The sequence below is a fragment of the Hyperolius riggenbachi genome, chromosome 4 (genome assembly GCF_040937935.1).
Source record: "Hyperolius riggenbachi isolate aHypRig1 chromosome 4, aHypRig1.pri, whole genome shotgun sequence".
Classification (NCBI taxonomy): domain Eukaryota; kingdom Metazoa; phylum Chordata; class Amphibia; order Anura; family Hyperoliidae; genus Hyperolius; species Hyperolius riggenbachi.
The window spans coordinates 425,561,343-425,582,260 of NC_090649.1; the positions used below are offsets into that span (position 1 = coordinate 425,561,343).

At 41.8% G+C, this 20,918-nt stretch overlaps 1 protein-coding gene across 5 annotated transcripts in view; it reads right to left on the bottom strand.

Moving 5' to 3' along the window:
- Positions 1 to 1,172: 1,172 nt before the first annotated feature.
- Positions 1,173 to 20,918, bottom strand: part of MACROD2 (mono-ADP ribosylhydrolase 2) — a 3,010,403-nt gene continuing 2,990,657 nt past the window's right edge. For 4 of the 5 annotated variants that reach the window (XM_068232461.1, XM_068232460.1, XM_068232457.1 and 1 more), the window contains 3 exons: positions 14,821 to 14,883; positions 13,304 to 13,348; positions 1,173 to 1,719 (listed from right to left, as the gene is read on the bottom strand). In XM_068232461.1, the coding sequence (XP_068088562.1) occupies positions 1,670 to 1,719; positions 13,304 to 13,348; positions 14,821 to 14,883 (158 nt within the window). In that variant the 3' untranslated portion in view covers positions 1,173 to 1,669. Of the gene's footprint in view, positions 1,724 to 13,303; positions 13,349 to 14,820; positions 14,884 to 20,918 lie in introns of all 5 variants that reach the window. The other variant, XM_068232459.1, reaches the window with a different exon arrangement.

A 20,918-nucleotide genomic window follows, 5' to 3' on the forward strand; every position in this document is an offset into this window, starting at 1 on the left:
CTGCTTCACCCCGCCACACCAAACTCACTGTGTAATGCACCGCAAACAGCTGTTTGTGTTGTGACGGCCATGCTGGACTGGTGCGCACCATGGTGAGAGTGCAGGCTATAGCGGTTTTCAAGCCCATATGGTCGCCAGGCTGAGGTAGCTCAGTGACAGAACAGTGATTGTCCAGCTGATTGAATTTGGTCTGTCCACAATGAAGCAACGGCCTTATCTTTGGTGTGCCACCCCCCGAGACACTCATATAGCCGTCGTTCATTGCTTCATTGTGATACGCAAGCCCCTTCACCGTGGCAAGGTAACGATCATGAAGGGGAACGGACATATGTAAATGCCCTTTGTTTTGTTGCTGCAGCTGCAGTGCAGCCAGAAAAATTAGAAAGGCATGTACACGCACCAGAAAAATTATTATAGCGGCCGCTGCTAGCAGCTGGCACCACTTTCAGTAAAACAAGCTCTTTATTGGGAAGTCATTAAAACAAAAAGATGATAAAAATGGCCATAACAGCTGACAACCCTCTATTTGAAGCTACAAGCCATAGGCTTCGCGTACCTCTGATTCTGCTGACGGGAGAATTGGGCGCAGGATACAGCCGATATACAGCTCATCCTGCTCCTGCACAAGTCCTGGCAGCGTTAATTATTATTCCCCCTCCAGGTCCACATGGATGGAAGGGAATGATGTAATTCAGCTTCCAGCTATTGCTGGCGGACGAATTACAGTGTTTTAAAAGTAACTTATGCTCCGTCTTTTGACGGCGTCTAAGTTACTCACTTAGCCGTATTACAGCCGTAATTCCTATTACGGTCTATGGTGGCGCCGGCTGTTCCCAAATCTCCTGTGCTGTTTTATTAACGCTTGATAGGCTTGTAGCTTTGAGAAAGAGCTTGTAGCTTAAAAATGGCGGGCTGTCAGCTGTTTGTTATGGCCATTTTTTAATATCTTTTTGTCATTTTAATGACTTCCTAATAAAGAGATTTTTTCTTTTTACTGAAATTTACTGAAAGTGGTGCCAGCCTCATTGGACTTACGTTTATCTGTCACTGGCATTGTGACGTAAGGCTGTGGTCCACCATTCGTCTTTTTTGCATGGGTGCTCCCCCATACCCGACATTCCTGTGATCAAGAAGTGTATGCAGACACCAACAAACTCGCTTTAGTCTTAAAATTGTGCATTTGATGAACTTTTATTAATTTTTCAATTTCAAATTTAAAGAAAGAAGGTAACTATTACACAAACATCTTGAGGCTTGTCCAGACACTCATTCAATGTCATGTAGAACAGAAGGCCTCTATGAAATCGTGTCGTGGGATGGCAACTGGGCAAGCCAAATTACAAAGTGACTTTCAGAATCGTAGGCATGTAAAGTCATGTGATATCTCTTTTTTTGTATCAAGTTTGAAAACATAGAATTTGTTAAGAGATAATTAGTAAAATAAAGAAAAGTAAATGTAGCCTGAAGCTAGGTTTAGCAGTTAAAGAAAATAGAAGCTACTAAAAGCAATTCCAAAAATTAAAGTATTTCATCAGAAGAACCTTTTTCTGTTTATAAGAAGAACAATCAAAGTTAGATAAACCCCCAACCATTCAGCTTGCAATCTCTGCAAGCAACACTCTAAGAGCGAATTCATCTTCTACTACTAGAATGCCATCACTCGGCATTCTCAGTCTTCTTCTTCTTCTTCATTTTTCTTTGTCACAATCTTTCTCCTCTCTTCCTAAAAAAGAAAACAGATTTTTTTTTTGTTACTGTTTTTGATAATTAGCTATTTATTATTATTAAGCATTTATATAGCGCCAACATCTTCCGCAGCACTGTACAGAGTATATATATATTGTCTTGTCACTTAACTATCCCTCAGAGAGTCTCACAATCTAATCCCTACCCAGGGGAGGACTGGCCAGGGGGGAAAGGGGGAGATTTCCCCCCAGGCTGCCTCTCATTTAATGATTTAGGGCTGGTACAGTGCTTGCTGCATTCAGGTTTTTGTATAAGGCAATGTGAAACATTAGGCTGGCTGAGAAAAATAAAGGTGCGATTACGGAGCAATCAGAGGATGGGTAAGCTGGTAAATGTACACAGCAACATACAGAGCAGAGGCTTGCCTGCAGGGTCCATAGAAAAAAAAACCTCGGTCTGCTTTCACACCATAATAGCTATAGTAAGTGTGTGTGTGTGTGTGTGTGGGTGGGGGGGGGGGAGTCTTGGGGAATTAAGCTGGCCATACATCTGTTGTCTCAGCAATCAACCAACTGTTTTGATAATCACTATCGGATTGGGTGAAAATCGGTGCCGCCACAAGCATGCCCAATGACGATTTGACTGATTTTGGGCGGAAATTGGTTGAATCTGAGATGCTGGGAAATCTCAGGCCGATGTGGTTGATTTGGTGTGCAGCGGTAACGACGTGCGATAATCACAAACGACGGACACAACGGAAACCCCTTGCTGTCATCCCTCCAAATGTATTATGTGACCCCCGGGTCACACTGCCCTGGAAGTGGCCTTGCAGTATTTCCACATGGGCGCTCCACTTGACTACCAGCATGGAGCACGTGGGGTAAGTGTCTGACGTCATTTGGGCTGGGGCTGCCATGGAAACGGGCCTCTAGTTTGTGTTTTACCCCCAGGCTGAAAGGTCCCAGTCCTCCCCTGTCCCTACCATAGTCATATGTCTATGTATGTATTGTGTAGTGCATGTCTAGGGCCAATTCAGGTGAAGCCAATTAACTTATCTGTATGTTTTTTTGGGATGTGGGAGGCAACTGGCCGTGTCCAAAGGAAACCCATGCAGACACGGGGAGAACATACAAACTCCTTGCAGATAATGTCCTGGCTGGGATTCAAACTGGGGACCCAGCGCTGCAAGGCGAGAGCGCTAACCACTATGTCATTATACCTAATATCAAGTACAGGTAGTCCCCAGTTAACAAACGAGACAGGGACTGAAGGTTCGTTCTTAACCTGAATCTGTTCTTAAGTCAGAACAATGTGCTATCCCTGTCCCCCCTCTGTGTCCCCCGTTAACCCCCCCTTCCTTTGTGTCACCTCTGCCCTCTGTACCTGCTTATACAAGTTTGTAAGCCATTTTTTTTCTTTGAAATTATTAAAATCCATTTTCTAAAAAGCTACAAGTCCAATTTGAAATTTTTTTTTTTGGCTTTTTCCCATGGAAATAGAGAATCCATGCCGTTCGTATTGGCAGGTCATTCGTAAGTCGGGAGTTTGAAATTCGGGGACTACTTGTACTATGAATAACAGTTAGAGGAAATTGAAGTAATTCTTTTGTATATCGTAATAGTACCTTCTTTAATCATAAGGTATTTGCAATATTCCAGCTTTAAGTAAGCAATTTTGGTTTCCCATGATGCATCACTCCTAAATATGCATCTCTTTATCTCCCTAAAAGAAAGTCTGCACATCCAGAGCCACTGATGTATAGTGAGCCTGTAGCTAATACATTTAATACAACCACATCAATCCAAGATGCATACAGCCCATTTCCAACTTTTCTGGCCCTCATCAGTGCATGGTATGGATTCATTTCAGGTCGAAATTGGTGGAATGTATCAATCGGACATTCTTGGAAATCTCTGGGCGATGTGGTTGATTGGGTTCTAGGCAATAACGGTGTGTGATATCGCAATGACCAAATGTTAGATGTACCCCTGGTGCCCGTGCTTGTAAACACTTTACCTGTTTGCTGCCCCTAAATATCCGTCGTACTTCCGCATTCACATCCCATGTAACTACCATTATATCAAGTAGGGTAGGGTGAGCGAGTGATGTAACACACATCCCCATGTGCTATGACGCCAGTAGTCACATGGGACGCAAATGCAGATGTACGGCAGAGACCTGGCGGACACTCGGATGCAGCAGACAGGTAAAGTATTTACATGCACTTACATGCCCATCTATACCCTGCCTGCCAGAAGCTGCTCCATTGTGCACCTCACTGTACCCCTCCTCCAATCACAATAGGTGTTACCCGTAAGGACTGTAATCCGATCCCTATGGTGATTTCTATGGTAACTATGTGCATATTAAATTAGAAGATGCCCTCTATGGCACTGACAAATACTATTTTAAAGTGTACCCGAGGTGACATGTAACATGACGAGATAAACATGTGTATGTACAGTGCAAAACATAATAACCAGGCTGTTTATCTTTTTAATTTTGCTGCCTGAAAGAGTTAATTTTCAGGCATGCAAGTGACAGCTTATCTCTTGTTGGTACCTTGTCAGGAAACCTCACTGATAAGCAAATTACAGCTATAAAAGTTTTCCCAAAAGAATACAACTTCTGAGGGCAGGGGAGAGATACAAAAAGGTCACTAGTCCATATATTTTAACTCTGGGACACTTAATAAACTGCAATTGAGGAGAGACACTAAAACATTCAGTCAACTTTGTAAATGTTTAAACATAAAATAAAACCATGAGATATCTAAAAAAAAAAAAGATCTCACCACTAAATTAATAACTTTAACTTAAAGATCTCACCACTAAATTAATAACTTTAACTTAAAGATCTCACCACTAAATTAATAAAAACAAAAGTTTGCTTTCCTAAAACAGAAAGAATTTGCGATAATTCAGGTTGGAGTGAGCTCGAGATGTCTCCCAGGCACCACTGCTGAATATATGCAAATTAACCATTGTACCCTTAGAAGCTAAACACACCTCCAGAACCGCTGGAATGCAATGATGTGTCAGCTTGTTAATATGTACAGAGCCAAAATAATCCAACATGCATACAGACTGTTTCGGATTGTTTGATCCTCATCAGTGCATGGCATGGATTAATTTGGCTCTATGGAGTAGGGCTTGTAAATCCGAGAGGCACAGACTAATCAGCAAGCTCATGGTGACCCAGAACTCATTGGGGTGTGTAAAGGACTACAATGGTCCTAAAAGCCCCCTTACTAAGATGTTAAGAAAAACAAAAGTTTGCTTTCCTAAAACAGAAAGAATTTGCGATAATTCAGGTTGGAGTTTAGCTTCTAAGGGTACAATGGTTAATTTGCATGTATTCAGCAGTGGTGCCTGGGAGACATCTCGAGCTCACTCCAACCTGAATTATCGCAAATTCTTTCTGTTTTAGGAAAGCAAACTTTTGTTTTTCTTAACATCTTAGTAAGGGGGCTTTTAGGACCATTGTAGTCCCTTACACACCCCAATGAGTTCTGGGTCACCATGAGCTTGCTGGTTAGTCTGTGCCTCTCGGATTTACAAGCCCTACTCCATAGAGCCAAATTAATCCATGCCATGCACTGATGAGGATCAAACAATCCAAAACAGTCTGTATGCATGTTGGATTATTTTGGCTCTGTACATATTAACAAGCTGACACATCATTGCATTCCAGCGGTTCTGGAGGTGTGTTTAGCTTCTAAGGGTACAATGGTTAATTTGCATATATTCAGCAGTGGTGCCTGGGAGACATCTCGAGCTCACTCCAACCTGAATTATCGCAAATTCTTTCTGTTTTAGGAAAGCAAACTTTTGTTTTTCTTAACATCTTAGTAAGGGGGCTTTTAGGACCATTGTAGTCCCTTACACACCCCAATAAATTAATAAAGGTATATAAAAAAATGGATAAAGATTGGATCCTCTTCCATTTATTGACTATTTAAATGTGCATTATTAATCATCGTTTATCCAGAGCTAGGAACAAATATCTTCACATTTTGGCAAACAAAGCTGTAGATATAGGTTTTCCAGACAGCAGATTGAGTCATTCTATTCATCCGCAATGTCACCACTATCCATAACCAGACAAGGTCCGCGACGGGAACATTCGAGAGAGCTATTATTTGATACTCATCAAAGTAAGTATTTTATGAGTAATGGGGATACATTTGCAGCTTTATCAGGTTTTTATCAGCTTGCATACAGACAATGATAATGTAACAAATATGTTATATGACAGGATTTTAATTTCATGCCGCTTCAGGGGAAAACAGAGGAAAACTATGCCGCACGTTTGTTGTTGTAACGTTTGGGTTCAAATTGATTCGGACAGCCATTAGCCAAAGGCAGTAAAACCACCATAATGTTGTTTTAGAGATTCTAGGGGACTTCGCGGAAAAGCACAAATATCAGATACTACATAATCTACTGCTGCGCTTTCAGTTACTCTATAAAAAGCTTCTCTTATTACCGCAGAAATAAACTCATTACATAAAAATTACCACTTCTGATCTGTGTTCTCGCTTTGGGTCACAACTCATTAAGAAGAACAAGCATCCTCTCAGTAAAAAAATCACTTTACTGCTACCCCTTAATGCCTGCCCACCCTCCCTTTCATTTTACATCTCTTCAAGGTGACCTGGGTTCAAATATTGGCTCTTCCTGTTCATTAAAGGAGTTTTGTGGGGCAGAAAAAAAACAAAAACTGACGCTTACCTGGTGGGGCTTTTATCAGCCCCCTGTAGCTGTCATTTCCTGTGCCGTCCTCCTCTGATCACCTGTTCCCCGCCGCCAGACCCGGTACAATTGATCCAGATGATTACTGCGGCTGTGCGGCTGTGCGGCCGTGGCATGGCTGCATCATCAAGAGCTTACTGTGCAGGAGCAGTACATGAAAACCTTGTACTGTGCCTGTGCAGTAAGCTCCCGGAGACGCAAGCATTATTCGCCTTGTTAGACGAATAATAGACCTGTGTTGGCAGGGAGAAACCGAGGATCGTAGGAGGACGGCTTTAAGTCGTAGGAGCACTTTGAGTCCACCAGGAGAAAAACGTGATATAAGTGATCTGTGTTGTGTCTTGCTTTCCCTCTACCCCAACCACATTCCCCATTTTGCATGTTCACTCACAAGCGGCCCTATCAGACGGAAGAGTTAAATTGGGGTGCATGTGACACCTACCTGGTAATTTGGCACTGCAATAGACCACAACATAACAAAAAATACCACTGTGGTCTCCAACATGGTAATTTGGGTACCGGAATTCAGCAATAGTGTAGCTGAACTATGAACACTGCAGTTAGCGACAGCAACAGTAAATATAGCTACTATGTAGCTAAACTCCTGGTGGTGGCAATGAGTCAGGATAGCAGCAGTAGGGTTGGTTAGTGTTAGGCATTGCTGGGTGGTTAGTGTTTGGCGCAGGTAGGGAAGGGTTAATGTGAGACTGAGGTTAATGAAAGCAATAGTAGAATATAATTAACACTACCAATATTTTCTACTATTGACTTCATCCAACAGCACATTACCCCGTGCCTCTGTTACATGTACACCTCTCAGAAGCTGCTAGGTAGTTGTCTCCTCCCACCAACACACATACACAGCCTGAGCAACAATAATGGGAGTGTCATGATATGTCAAAAGAGGGGGGTATATTGTGGCACTGTAGCTTCACTAGTAACACAGACCTGGCAAATGTCTAATTAGACTTCTAATGGGGGATTTGTGAGGGTTTCTGTTATTTTCACAAGCACTCCCTGAATAACAGTTTCCAGTCCAACTGGCAGAATAGTGGCACACAAGAACCAGCCACCATGTTTTATACTGGTCCTTGCGAGGGTCCTTGCTTTTGAAACAAATAAAGAAAGCCCTTAGAATCCCCCATGAGGAGATGGACTAATCCAAAACCTGTTGGTAAGATGTTCAGAGCTGTCACATTTGTAAGTGACAAAATTGGGATGTACAAAATTGACAGTGCATTTTCTCTGGGACTAATGTATGTATGTGTGCATATGTATTTTACATCTTACAGTTTTTTGCAAAACTGCTAAGAGTGTGTTTCAAAGTTTCCTGCCAATCACTCAATGAGTGCAAGTCTGAGCAGAAAGGATCTATGATTCCTGCTTTGTGTGGCTATGTTCTTACATGGCAAGATAGGAAAATTAAAGTAGATCTAAACTCAGAACTTTCTCTCTGCTCTAACGATTAGCCACACTATGAAAACCTTTATGGGAAAAAGAATTGTTACAATTTATGGAAATCCTAAAAAAACTAAAGCTTTACTTGCTTTCACTCTGGCAGAAGGCACTGAAAGGGTTAAGCCTCAGTGTTTACTATATGGAGAACTGCATAGGCAGAGCTCTCCTGCAGTCTATTCAAAGTTTCTGATAAAAACAAATTAGACACATTATTCTGTCTACACAAACCCAGAATACAGAGAAGTTACTTCCTTTAGCAACTATATGCGGCATAAAGACTTTTCATATTGTGCTGTGCCAGAGTTCAAGTCCACTTTAAGCTATATATGAATTTCCCAAACTGACAATAAGCACCAATTGCACTGGTTTGCAATTATGGTGACAATACTCTGCAGTACATACTGCAGTAATTTTGCTATGTGAGTAAATACGTTCACAGAGCAGAAGGTAGTATTAGTCATTTTCAACACCTGCACTAATCTGCTACCTTTCAGCAAGCTGAGATTTCCATTTGTTAGTTCCTGTCTGGAAGACTGTGGAATGGCTGTGCTCCATATAAACATTCAAAGTAAATCAACAAAGCAAAATTAAGATTTGCCATGAATCTTGTAGTATATAAAGCTGATATAGCAGTTGCTGTGGTCGAGGCGATACCTTGTACTCCACAATAAGGCCAGATAATAAACACATCCTTCGGAGAGGTGTTGGAGTATTCAGCCTGTATGGTTCATTTGAGCCAATTAATGCTTAATTTTGTGTTCGGCTGATGAGTATATTCTCTGCTCACATGCAAGGGGTATTCAATTATGAGCACACTTTATAGGCAAACGAAGTCCATGATAAAACTGTCAGCACTAAAAGACCCATAAAATGAAAATGACAAAGGATTATTTCAGGACAAGGCAGATTTGAAAATGCTCAGCCCACAGTGTAAACATTGTCTGGCCAGTATAAGAGTATAAGAACTATAACCGTAATGAATATGTTTAAGGCAGAACTGAAGCCTAACAAAGAAGACAGCAGTAGTTACACCATTCACTCATGTACAGTATTACAAATCATGTACACATACTGTATGTGAAGTGATAATTAGGAGTTTCCTGCTCTCAGTTTTTTTTTTGCTATTTTTTGTAAGTCAGTAGGTTTTATACTTAATAGTTTTAAATTAAAGTGCACTTAAGGCATAAAACAAACAAAAACAAAGAAACAGATACCTAAAAAGAGAAAACCCTGCAGAGGCTTCACATGTCCTACTGGCCCCTAATGTTGCCACATACGCCAGAATAGAATAAATCCAATAAAACAAAGGGGGGTAAGAGGTGCCCAGAGGTGACTTCACTACTGGCAGCGATTAATAAACCATTGTTATATGAAGTTGTCTTTATGGAGGTAAGGCACCTCCTCTCTTTTTTCTTCCCATTTCTAGCTGTTTTTAATGTAGTTTTATTTACCTATGGGTGCCTCTTAACCACTTTACCTCCCTTGCTACGCTTATCTACTCCCCACAAAACTTTACTTGAATCTCAGGGGAGTAGATAGGCGTACTTGTGGTAAACAGTGTGCTGTATGCCCAATAAGCTATCTGATTATGTATATAGGGTATCATTTTAACCGTGACAAGTGAGAGAATAGATTTTGTGGTGTTTGACAACTGAGGGATAAGTCATGTGATTTTTTTTACCGGAAAACTGAATGAAAAGCAATAAAACTGTTATTTACATGTACTCTATACCCCTAAATAAATACTAGTAAAAAAAAAACAAAAGTGACATCATTGAAAAGAGAATACATAGTTACCCTAGGGACTTAGCTTTTAAAATATGTATGCCATGAGAGTGTATTACTGTTAATCATGAAGATAAGGGCTTTTTAATTACTGATAGAGTACAATGAGAAAACAAAAAACACAAACCAGAAACTAATATATTATCGCCATACATTGTACTAGGAACATTATTTAAATGTTGAGATAACCAGGACAAATTAGCAAATACAATGTGTGGGTTTTACCTATGGTAACATTGTTTATTTGAAAACTATAGTGCATGGAAATGGAGAAATAGTGTATTTTTTCTTTTTTTTTCTCATTTTTCCCTTTAAAATGCACAGATAATAGCATAATTACTAAAAGCAAATATCACCCTCACAAAGCATAATTTGTGGCAAAAAAAACAAGATATAGATCATTTACATCTGATGAGTAGCAATAAAGTTATTGGTGAATGAATGGGAGGAGCGCTGAAATGTGAAAATTGCTCTGGATTTTAAGCAAAAAACCCTGTGGAGCTGAAGTGGTTAAGCCATCTTTGTTTTTTTGTGGGGGGGCTTAGTGGCCTAGCCACACCATGTGCCTGTTGTTTTTTCATCAACAGTGCGATGGTGTCCAGTTTACTATGGACAAACTTGTGGAGCCGGGTTTGAGCATCTCCACCTGCATCAAGTGGTTGGTTGCCCGCCATGCAACCCACCTTTGTGAGCAGTGATTATCGTAATCTGCTAATTATGACTGTGAAAATATATAATACATATACATAATTACAAATTGTTAATTCAATTAATTTCTCATTAATTTTTGTACAAGTTTCGCATACTTTCATGCCGAATTTGGCGGTGAATATCAAATACGTGCTATTGTCACCAAAATTGCTACATATGTTAAGAAGAATATTGGACACAAGTCTAAAAATACTCTTTCAACCTTGAAGTTTTTGAGAAAATAAATTCTAAATATGTAAAGAAAAATCGTTTTTATACTCAGAAAAATGACAATTTAAAAATCGATTTTCTCAAAAAACGACAAATTTTTTTTGAATTTTTTTTATTATTATTTGTACTCACTATTCTCCTTAACATATGCAATTTTGGTAGCAATAGCATGTATGGGGGCTTGGATATTAACCACAAAAGTCGACACAAAATAATGTGAAAAATTATGCAAAATTATGAATGATTACAATTTCATACGAAATGGATTACAATTTTCCCTGGAATTTTTCATTATCATTATGATGCGTAATTGCAAATGACGAGGCATAGTTACACATAGGCATCATTTGTGCTCATCACTATTTGTGAATACTTTTTTCCTTTGTCATGTATTATTTCACCTTGTGACATATTGCGCTATTTGGGCCCCTGTTGTCTCTGGGCTTCTCTGTTAAAGTGTCAAGCCACTCTCTTCTTTCATATTCAACAAGAGCTATTTGATGTTACATTGTCATGCTCCTTCATGCACAAGCGTGGCCGTGCTGCGCCTGTGCAAGCACAGCTGGAACTAAATAGAAAAGCTTTGTGAGGAAGGGAACTAATGAAGTCTCAATTTCTCCTCAACTTATACACACAGGTTACTACTATGGTTATAATTTTAAAGTAGATTCTCTACAGTAAGCAAGTAGGATGCAAGGGAAAAGGATTCCTGCCTGTGAAACCTGTGAACAGCATTTTCCTTTTAGGGTTTATATGAAAAGGGCGCCTGTAAAAAAGGGCGCCTGGTGGAGCCTATATAAAAACTTCGGCTACAAAAAAGGCGCCTGGTGTAGCCCATATAAAAACTTTGGCTACAAAAAAGGTGTCTGGTGTAGCCCATATAAAAACTTTGGCTACAAAAAAGGCGCCTGGTGTAGCCCATATAAAAACTTCAGCTACAAAAAAGGCGCCTGGTGTAGCCCATATAAAAACTTCAGCTACAAAAAAACTCCGGGATGTGTTAATTACTATTCCCCCTCCAGGCCGCCATGGATAGTGGGGGAATGAAATAATTCGGCTTCCAGCGCTTGTAGCCCATATAAAAACTTCGGCTACAAAAAAAGTCCGGGATGTGTTAATTACTATTCCCCTTCCAGGCCGCCATGGATAGTGGGGGAATGAAATAATTCGGCTTCCAGCGCCTGTAGCCTACATCAAAACTCGGCCGAATAAAAAATATGGGTTACAAAGGGGAGCCCCACTGTAGGCGAAAATCTTGTAGCCGAAAAAATATGGGCTACAAAGGAGTGCCCTTCTGTAGCCGAAAACCTTGTAGCCGAAAAAATATGGGCTACAAAGGGGCGCCCGCTTGTAGCCTATATCAAAACCCATATTTCCAGAAATAACATTGATGTCTATGGCGGCGCCCTTTTCATACAGGCAGCTCAGGCGCCCTTTTCAACCGATACCTCCTTTTGTACCCTGTCCTCACCATGGACTGACTTAACATAAGGGATGTTCAATGAGATGCAAATAATTAATGCACTAGTATGCAAATTCTGTATGCAAATTTAGGGCTCTTTTCCACTGACTGTTGAGCTGTGTGCTCAGCAAACAGTTGCCAGGCAGCAGTGAGCAGTTACCAGGAAGCAACAAGCAATTACCAGGCAGCAGTGAGCAGTTGTGCGAGTTTGAGAGGCATTTCACTGCTTATCAGCAATCCGTGAAGAAGAGACCTCATGCTGCCTGAAAAATGAACCTAATGAATTCTGCCGAGGTGGAACGTAGGCCCAGTGCACACCAACACCGCTAGCAGATCCTCAAAACCCTAGCGGTTTTTAAGCAGATTTCAGAGCGATTCTAGGCATGTTTAGAGACGTTTTCTAAACATGCCTAGCATTTTTGGGAGTGTTTTTGTGTAGCAGATTACAAACATTATTACAGTACAGCTGTTACTGAACAGCTTCTGTAACAAAAACGCCTGGAAAACCGCCCTGGTCTAGTGTTTTCCACAGTGGTTTGTGTTTTTTCCTATACTTTACATTGAGGCAGAAACGCTTCTGCAAACCGCAAACGTGCAGCAGGAGGCACGTTTGCGGTTTGCTGAAAACCGCTGGTGTGCACCATCCCATTGAAATACATTAGCCAAGCGTTTTCACTGGCGGATGCGGTTGGTGGATCGCTCCTAAAACCGCTCGGTGTGCACTGGGCCTCAATTAGTGTTCATGCCTAATTTGCATAATCCTACATAAACTTGGAGCAATTTGCATCTCATTGACAATCCCTTTTTAACATACATGTTGTAATTTTTATTTGCGAACTTTCCAGTTTACAAATGTAACAATTAAAGTGACCCGGCAGTGAGCAGGAATCGGAAGCTGACATGCACTTTTTAAACAATGCCAATTACCTGCCTGTCCTGTTTGAATCGTATACCTGAAACAAACATGCAGCTACTGAGGTCAAACTTTTAGACTGCATACCAGTTCTGGAAATGTAACTTAAAGCACACCTGAACTACAAATAAATCTAAGACCTGGAGGCTCTTCAGTATCCCCACAACCTCAGTGTTCCCTCGGCTTAGCCGGCTTCCTCTTCGTGCTTTTACCACAACAAATGCTGGTTGATGCTGAATTTTGTCAACTGCCCTTATGATTAGCCACAGTATATGGCACTATGAGAGTTTTATGAATTATATAGAAATGACAAGTAAAACTTACCCATATCTTGGGAATTGCAATCTTCTTGTTGACTAAGCATTTCTTCTGAAAATTAAATGAACACATTAACAGCCAATGTTAACACTCTGTGTGTCCACAATTAGGATATGGATAGGATATGCATGTTGCAATGTAGCAATGTAAGTCATGTGTTGCAAAGTCATGCACTGAAATCTTACCTTATAAAAGGGTGCTTTCTTGTAGCTTTTTTTTTTTTTTTTTTTTTTTAAAGCAGAATGTATTTGCTTACAGTATATAAGTCTGAATATAAACTTCTTTAAGTAGAAGTTTCCCATTTTAAGAACAAGTAAAAATGGGTGACTCAGATTTAACTCAATGTACCTTTACTCTCTCACTGTCGCTGTCGGGTCCCCCAACATTTTGGGCATTTCTGTTGCCAGCACATATTCCCTACTTCCCCATTTCCTTTAACCAATCCTGCAGTTGATGGTGCCCACCTCTGCTACCAGTGACATGCAGTACGTGTGCAGTGGAGCGCCTGGCCCTCTTTGCCCCCTCCCCCCAACACCACTGCCACAGTGGTTGGTGTCCCATAACCAAGACAGGATTTTGGCACCCTACATATAATTCCGATTTTTTTACACAATGTGATTTTTGATTCCGATTAAAAAAAGTACTGCATGCTGCTTCGTTTTTTAATCGGAATAAAAAATTGGATCGTATAAAAAATTGGAATTGCATGTAGTGTGCAAGAGGCCGTATACTTTTTGTGCCCCTGGGGCAAGTTTGTTGTGGCTCCCCTTTCTTGTGGAGCAGCACCCCTCACATTCCATGTGCAGCCCCTTTTCTAAGTGTATCATGCATTTAGTGTAGCCCATCTCTTTCATGAACAGCTCCCTCGGGCATTGGTTTGCCTTTTTCCATGTGTTACTCCCCATTTTCAGCCTCCTATTTCCTATGTAGCAACTCCTCTTTTATGTTCAGGTGCCCCCTTTGGCTGCAGCCACCCAAGGCCTATGCCTTTGAGGCCTTTCCAGAAATCTGGTCCTGCCCATACCTTACAGTATATACTATTCCAAGGTATGACCCTATCTTCCTGTAATATACCAAGGTGTGAAGAGTGAACAGTTGAGTGCTTTCCCCATTTCCCTACTCTGGTCTCAGCAGACCATCAGTGGTTATTTCCATAATGCAGAGCAACAGCAGACTGGAGTGAAGCATGCTGGCTTAGGTACCAATCTTGTCTTGCTGTCTCCTCTAGTGCCATTGCTGCGTTTTTTGGCTTTCTTTCTGCTGCCATCCACCCAAATACAAACCAAGAGTTTATATAAAAGGCCTTTTTGGGGGGGGGGGGGGGGGCGCTTTACAAATTTCGGGTTTAGAAAAATGATCTGTAATGATCTGTAATATTTTACATAACTCACGCAGTTCTATGATTTGCAAAATGTCATTTCATTTTATAGAATCACATGGACAGATTCAGGGTTTGCTTAAGCCACGGTGGCATAATTTTGACAAGTGCCTAATAATCTGAGCTGGGTTGATAAGATGCCTACCATCATTGGATTGGCTTGGGTTGTTCTCTTCATCGGTCTCCTCCATCACCTGGGTGTCAGAGTCTGGAAATAAAAAATATATATATATAAATAATGATAATGGTACCTTACACTTTTGTAACGGACATCTGAACTGAGAGAAATAGGGAGGCTGACATATTTTGTTTTATTTTAAACAAACCAGATGCCCGGCAGTCATGCTGCTCTCTTTGGCTGCAGAAGTGTCTGAATCACACACCTGAAACAAGCATGCAGCTAATCCGGTCAGACTTCAGTCAGAACTCCTGATCTGCATATTGTTCAATGGTGCTATGGCTAAAACTATTAGAGGCAGATGATCAGCAGGATGCCCGGCAATTGGTCTTGTTCAAAAGGAAACAAATATGGCAGCCTCTATATCCCTCTCAGTTCAGTCACTTTAAAGTCAGTACACTTAAAACTGATATTTTTAGGTTTTTTTTTAAGACATGCTGGATACCCATTTAACAATTTGGTTACCTCACCGTAACAAAATTCTCCACTACTGTGAGAGCTCCAGGACTCATTGTCATGTGATCATTATTATTATTATTATTATTTAGTATTTATATAGCACCAACATATTACGCAGCGCTGTACAGTGTATATATGTTTATATTGTCTTGTCACTAACTGTCCCTCAAAGGAGCTCACAATCTAATCCCTACCATTGCCGTATGTTTATATTATGTAGTGTAAGTACTGTAGTCTAGGGCCAATTTTTTTTTTTTTAGGGGGAGCCAATTAACTTATCTGTATGTTTTTGGAATGTGGGAGGAAACCGGAGTGCCTGGAGGAAACCCACGCAGACACGAAGAGAACATACAAACTCTTTGCAGATAGTACCCTGGCTGGGATTCGAACCAGGGACCCAGCACTGCAAGGCGAGAGAGCTAACCACTACGCCACCGTGCTGCCCACTGATCATAGTCAAGCTCCGGGGCTCTTGCTCTTGCAGGAAGCCGAAGGCAAGGACTGCTGCCGGAGCAGGGGAGGTAACTATGGTTACCCGTATGCTTCCAACGTGTACAATAGGTAAACATTTCCAATGTATGCTCTTCTGCATGAAAGGGAATAACACATAAACCATAAGGTAGGGGCTCACTAGCACTACCTAAAGAATACAAGTGTTGGATTATCCATGAGTACATACATCTATTAACCAGCCTGGCGGTATGGACGAGCTCAGCTCGTCCATCACTGCCGGAGGCTGCCGCTCAGGCCTTGCTGGGCCGATTTTCAACAGATAAAAAGGTGCACACGCAGTCGGCACTTTGCCAGCCGCGTGTGCTACCTGATCGCTGCCGCAGCGCGGCGATGCGCTGCGTGCAGCGGCGAAAGAGGGTCCCCCCAGCCGCCCGAGCCCAGCGCAGCCGGACCAAACAGTTCCGGCCAGCGCTAAGGGCTGGATCGAAGGCGGCTGACGTCAGGACGTCGGCTGACGTCCATGACGTCACTCCGCTCATCGCCATGGCGACGAGGAAAGCAAAACAAGAAAGGCCGCTCATCGGCATCAGGAGCGCCCTCTAGTGGGCTTTCATGCAGCCAACTTTCAGTTGGCTGCATGCAATAGTTTTTTTTTATTAAAAAGGAAAGGAAAAAAAGGAAAAAAAAAAGGTGAACTTGGATTTAAACTCATGCTTGAACATTTTTCTCAACATCATATGGTTGGTCAGTAACAATTACTATTAGAGCTGGTTGATGAGATGCAAATAATTCCGATTTGCATGCGCATTTATTGCTAACGTTGTGCTACCTGGACCTGAGCCAATCACATTTGACAGGAAGTGCATTTGTTTGACCCACCCAATTTCAAGCTGCAGCTTGCATTAGACTTGCACACTGTAACGATCGGTGTAACACAGAGAGGGTCTGATTACCGGTGATCTGCAGTATCACCGAGAATGCAGAATATACCCGATTATTGATGATCTGCAGTATCACCGATAATCAGATATATCTACTAACCTCTGGACACCTGAGAGAGAAGTGAGTGTTTGGGTGTAACAGTAACACTAGAGGACTGTACCTAAGGAGTAGGTACAGAGACAGTAAGGAATACTGCACAGAAGTATGCTCCTTCCGTAAACCTAGACTCTCCCGGGGAAGGAGCTAAGCAGAATGTGGGAAGGACAGAGCGTGAGTGACACCAATGCGCGGGTGTCACTAACAGATCTGGGAACTGCCTCTAACAGTAAGGCTAGTTCTCGAGGTCGGCCAAGCCAGGTCGTTAACATACAGACAGATAAAGTACAGAATCAGAAGGCATATACGGAATCCAATAACAGGCAGGGTCAGGCAACGGAGAATCAGAATAACGAGGTACAGAATCAGGAGGCAGATACAAAGTCCAGGAACGAGCAGAGATTGGCAACAGGGTATCAGAAATAGCAAGGTACAGGATCAGAGTTCAGAGGAATAGTCAGGCAGGCAGAAGGTCATAACAAATAATACAATTCAATATTCCTAATGCTAAGGTGTGAGCTCCTTGATGTCAACACCTTTGGAAACTATGCTAGAACACAGAAACAGACAAGGCCTGAGTGCTACCACGTAGTGATCGCAACGGCAGACAACCAGAGAATGACCAGCACCCAGTACATATACTATAGCGCTCTCCAGCGCCACCCCTAAGTGCTGGACCAATGAAAAGTGGTGGAAATGTCAGCTGACCAGCTTGGTCAGCTGATCTTCTTCTGGCTGTCATATAAACTCTGCCTCTCAGCGCGCGCGCGCGTCATTCTGAACCTGCGTGGACTATCAGTCCCAGCCACACCAGTCACGCTTTGCAATGTCTCTGCTGGCCTGCATGCGGGGTGAGACGCACCGCTATCTGCACATGCGGTGGCCTCCCCGCGCCTGGTCAGTAGCAGGCCTGTGCGCGCAAACCGCCGCGTCAGACGCGGCGGTTTCTCCGCATTCCGCTATGCCAGCTGCGGAAACAGCTGCCTCATCCTGCGTCCATGCGGCGGCTTTTCCGCGTTTCTTCACACACACGAGATGGAATTTTTTGCATCTCATTGACTATCTCTAGAAACAAGCTGAGTTTTGACTGATAAAGTTAATTTTCCAAGAAATTAACCAGAATTTGCTCTTTAACTTATCATGCTCTCAGGCTACACACACATTTAGTAACTGGTGCCCAAAATAATCATTTGTGATAGTTTTGGATGATGGTTTAGAACTGATCATTGTAAAGGCAAGCAGCTCAACTAAGGGTTATACAGCCTATTCTGTTCTATGGAGAGAGGAGAAGGGAGGACGAATGGGAGGTGACCCAATGCAAAGACTGGAACAGAACAAGAACTCTGTTGGTCATTCGTGATCCACCACAGTGGACCACTAATGACATCGGGAGCACTTGTACACACACTACACATTGGACACAGCCTCGGAAGAAGTGCTATGTGGTGCAAAACGGCTGTCGGGCCATTTGTGTCCGCACCCACTGAGTTGACCTTGGTATGTGACAACTGCTATCCACTGTAAGTTACACAATGTTTGTTGACTTGTCAAATTGTTAAATAAAGCAACTTTGCCAGGCATTCTCCTTTGAAATAAATCACCTACATATCTGTCTGGCATGATCATCGGAAATGCCCATTTCCAATTCCGCTGAAACTCCGATTTCTGCCAATGCCAAATTTCGTTTTTCCGATTTCTGTTTTGTTTTGGTTTTGTTTTTTTCAATTTTTGGTTTTCTGATTTTCAGATTTCTTTTTTTCCGATTTCCGATTTTCTGTTTTTTGATTTTCCGATTTCTGTTTTTCCAATTTCTGTGGAGTACTGTATTTGTCTTTTTTTTTTTTTGCATCAGAGAATGCAAAAATAAAAAAAATCCCAAAAAATTGGAAAATCGGAAATTGCAAAAATGGAATCTTGTGATCTAAAATTACTGCAGTAATCTGATTTTTGTGGAAAAAAAATTGCATTCTCTGATTTGTCCAGTGCTTCCAAGTTCTGTGATTGGGCTAAAAGTACTGAGTTGCGGTATATTAGATTACCATGGAATTCCGATTTCTGTTTTCCATAAAATGCAGAAATTTCAATTCCGTGAAATCCGTTTGAACAGTTAACACCCCTAATGACTAGGTGACAGATCGAGTGTGTGTACATAGCTACAGGAAACAAGAATTCCAACTCTGTTATCAATCCACTATTCAGGCTCCAATATAAGAAACGGCACAACTTCAAACTCCTGAGTTCCATCCTAAACTACTAACCCACACTTTAGCATTTAACCTCCTATCAGCAAAATTATTATTCATGAAAATGAGGCTGGCGGCTGCTCTGTCGTCTGGTGCCGGCAACGGAAACGTCTTGATCCTAAGGACTACGAGATCTCTGAGCTGAAAACAAGTGATTCATCTAATCTGTGCTCCTGACAGAGCAAACGCATTTATTTTTGCTCCAGTGCTTTAAAGAGAAACTCCGACCAAGAATTGAACTTTATCCCAATCAGTAGCTGATACCCACTTTTACATGAAAAATATAATGATTTTCACAAACAGACCATCAGGGGGCGCTGTATGACTGATTTTGTGCTGAAACCCCTCCCACAAGAGGCTCTGGTACCTTACGGTACTCTGGGCAAACTGCCACAATGTAACAATGACACACACAGGAAATGGCTGTTTATAGCTGTCTGTTAAAGCCAGAACAGCTACATAATCTGCCCACAGTAACAATGTCACCATGTAATACATGTCAGAATGTGAATCTGGGAGAGGAAAGATTTTACAATGAGCAAACTCTGACTAAATCATGTATACATAATTATTGTAAAAATTAAGCACCTTTTTATATTAAATTATTTTCACTGGAGTTCCTCTTTAAAGGTGTGCTGAGATGTACAAGTCATTTGCATATTTTATACTACCTCTTATTAGTATTAATTTGCTGGAAATGAAAAGCTGTCTCGCTAATTATATGAGCTTGCACTGAGAATCGGTATTGTCTTAAGTGCCCGCTCTTCCCTGCTAAACAAGAATATGAAGATGCATAAAGAGAGGTGTCCATCCTAGGCAGAACTTGAGGAGGTAATCAGACAGCAGTGCCCTGCGTTTTATACAAAGATGAAAGTTTTAAAGAGGAACTTACACCAAGCTTTAAACTCCATTCCAATCAGTAGCTGATACCCCCCTTTCTCAGAAGTGTGGACAAGGTATTATTTGAGACACTAGGGAAATCATGAAAATATTATTTACAGCCTTGTAAGCCAAAAAAGACACTTTACAGCATTGACCACAGTTTTAATTTTCATAGTTACGTTTTTTTTTTCTTCTGTCGGGATTTTAGTTTTAAAAGGTATTTCTGACCCTCATTATTAATTTGAAGGCAGTGAGGAATGAACAGCTTTAGATGGTCATTTTTACTTTTTGTTGGATCCATGCCAAGGCCATCTCAACAATAAACTTGCTGCAAAAAGTAGATTAGGTTATAGTTGAACTGCCAGAGCTCTGACATTGGAAACAGAGCTTAATTTATATCCCAAGAAATACCTGGGCAACCAGCAACGTGCACTGCAATTCTAAGGACAGCTAAGTCTGGGGACAGAGAGTGTTGTTTAAACAGAAATAATTTAGTAGAATTCCAAGCTAAGAAAAATACCAAGCTTAAGGCTACTTACACACCAGGACGTTGCATTTAGGGGACATTATAGGGCACATAACGTGCCCCTAACACAACGCCTGCTGGTGTTGGAGCAGGACGCTACCAAGAGCCGCGTTACAAGCAGCTTTTGGGGGCGCCTGCTCTGTCGGAGGCGCTGTGGAGACCACGTGAGCGGAGCTCTCCGCATCACCTGGTCCCGCCAGCCAATCAGCGGCCGCTCCAAAGAGTAAACACTGCAAGTGCAGTGAATGCCAAGTAGCCATGTGCCTGGCTATGTAGCGGCCTCTCCCCGCCTCCTCTCCGCCCCTAAAATAAAAAAAACCACCCGTGCTGAGCATGTGCAAACAGTCTAACGCGGCTTAGCCGCGTATAAAGTACTGCATGCAGTATGTTGTCTTGACGTGAAGCGTTACTGTGTAACGTAACGTGGGCACTGTGAACAGCCCATTGATTTTTCATTGCTGTGC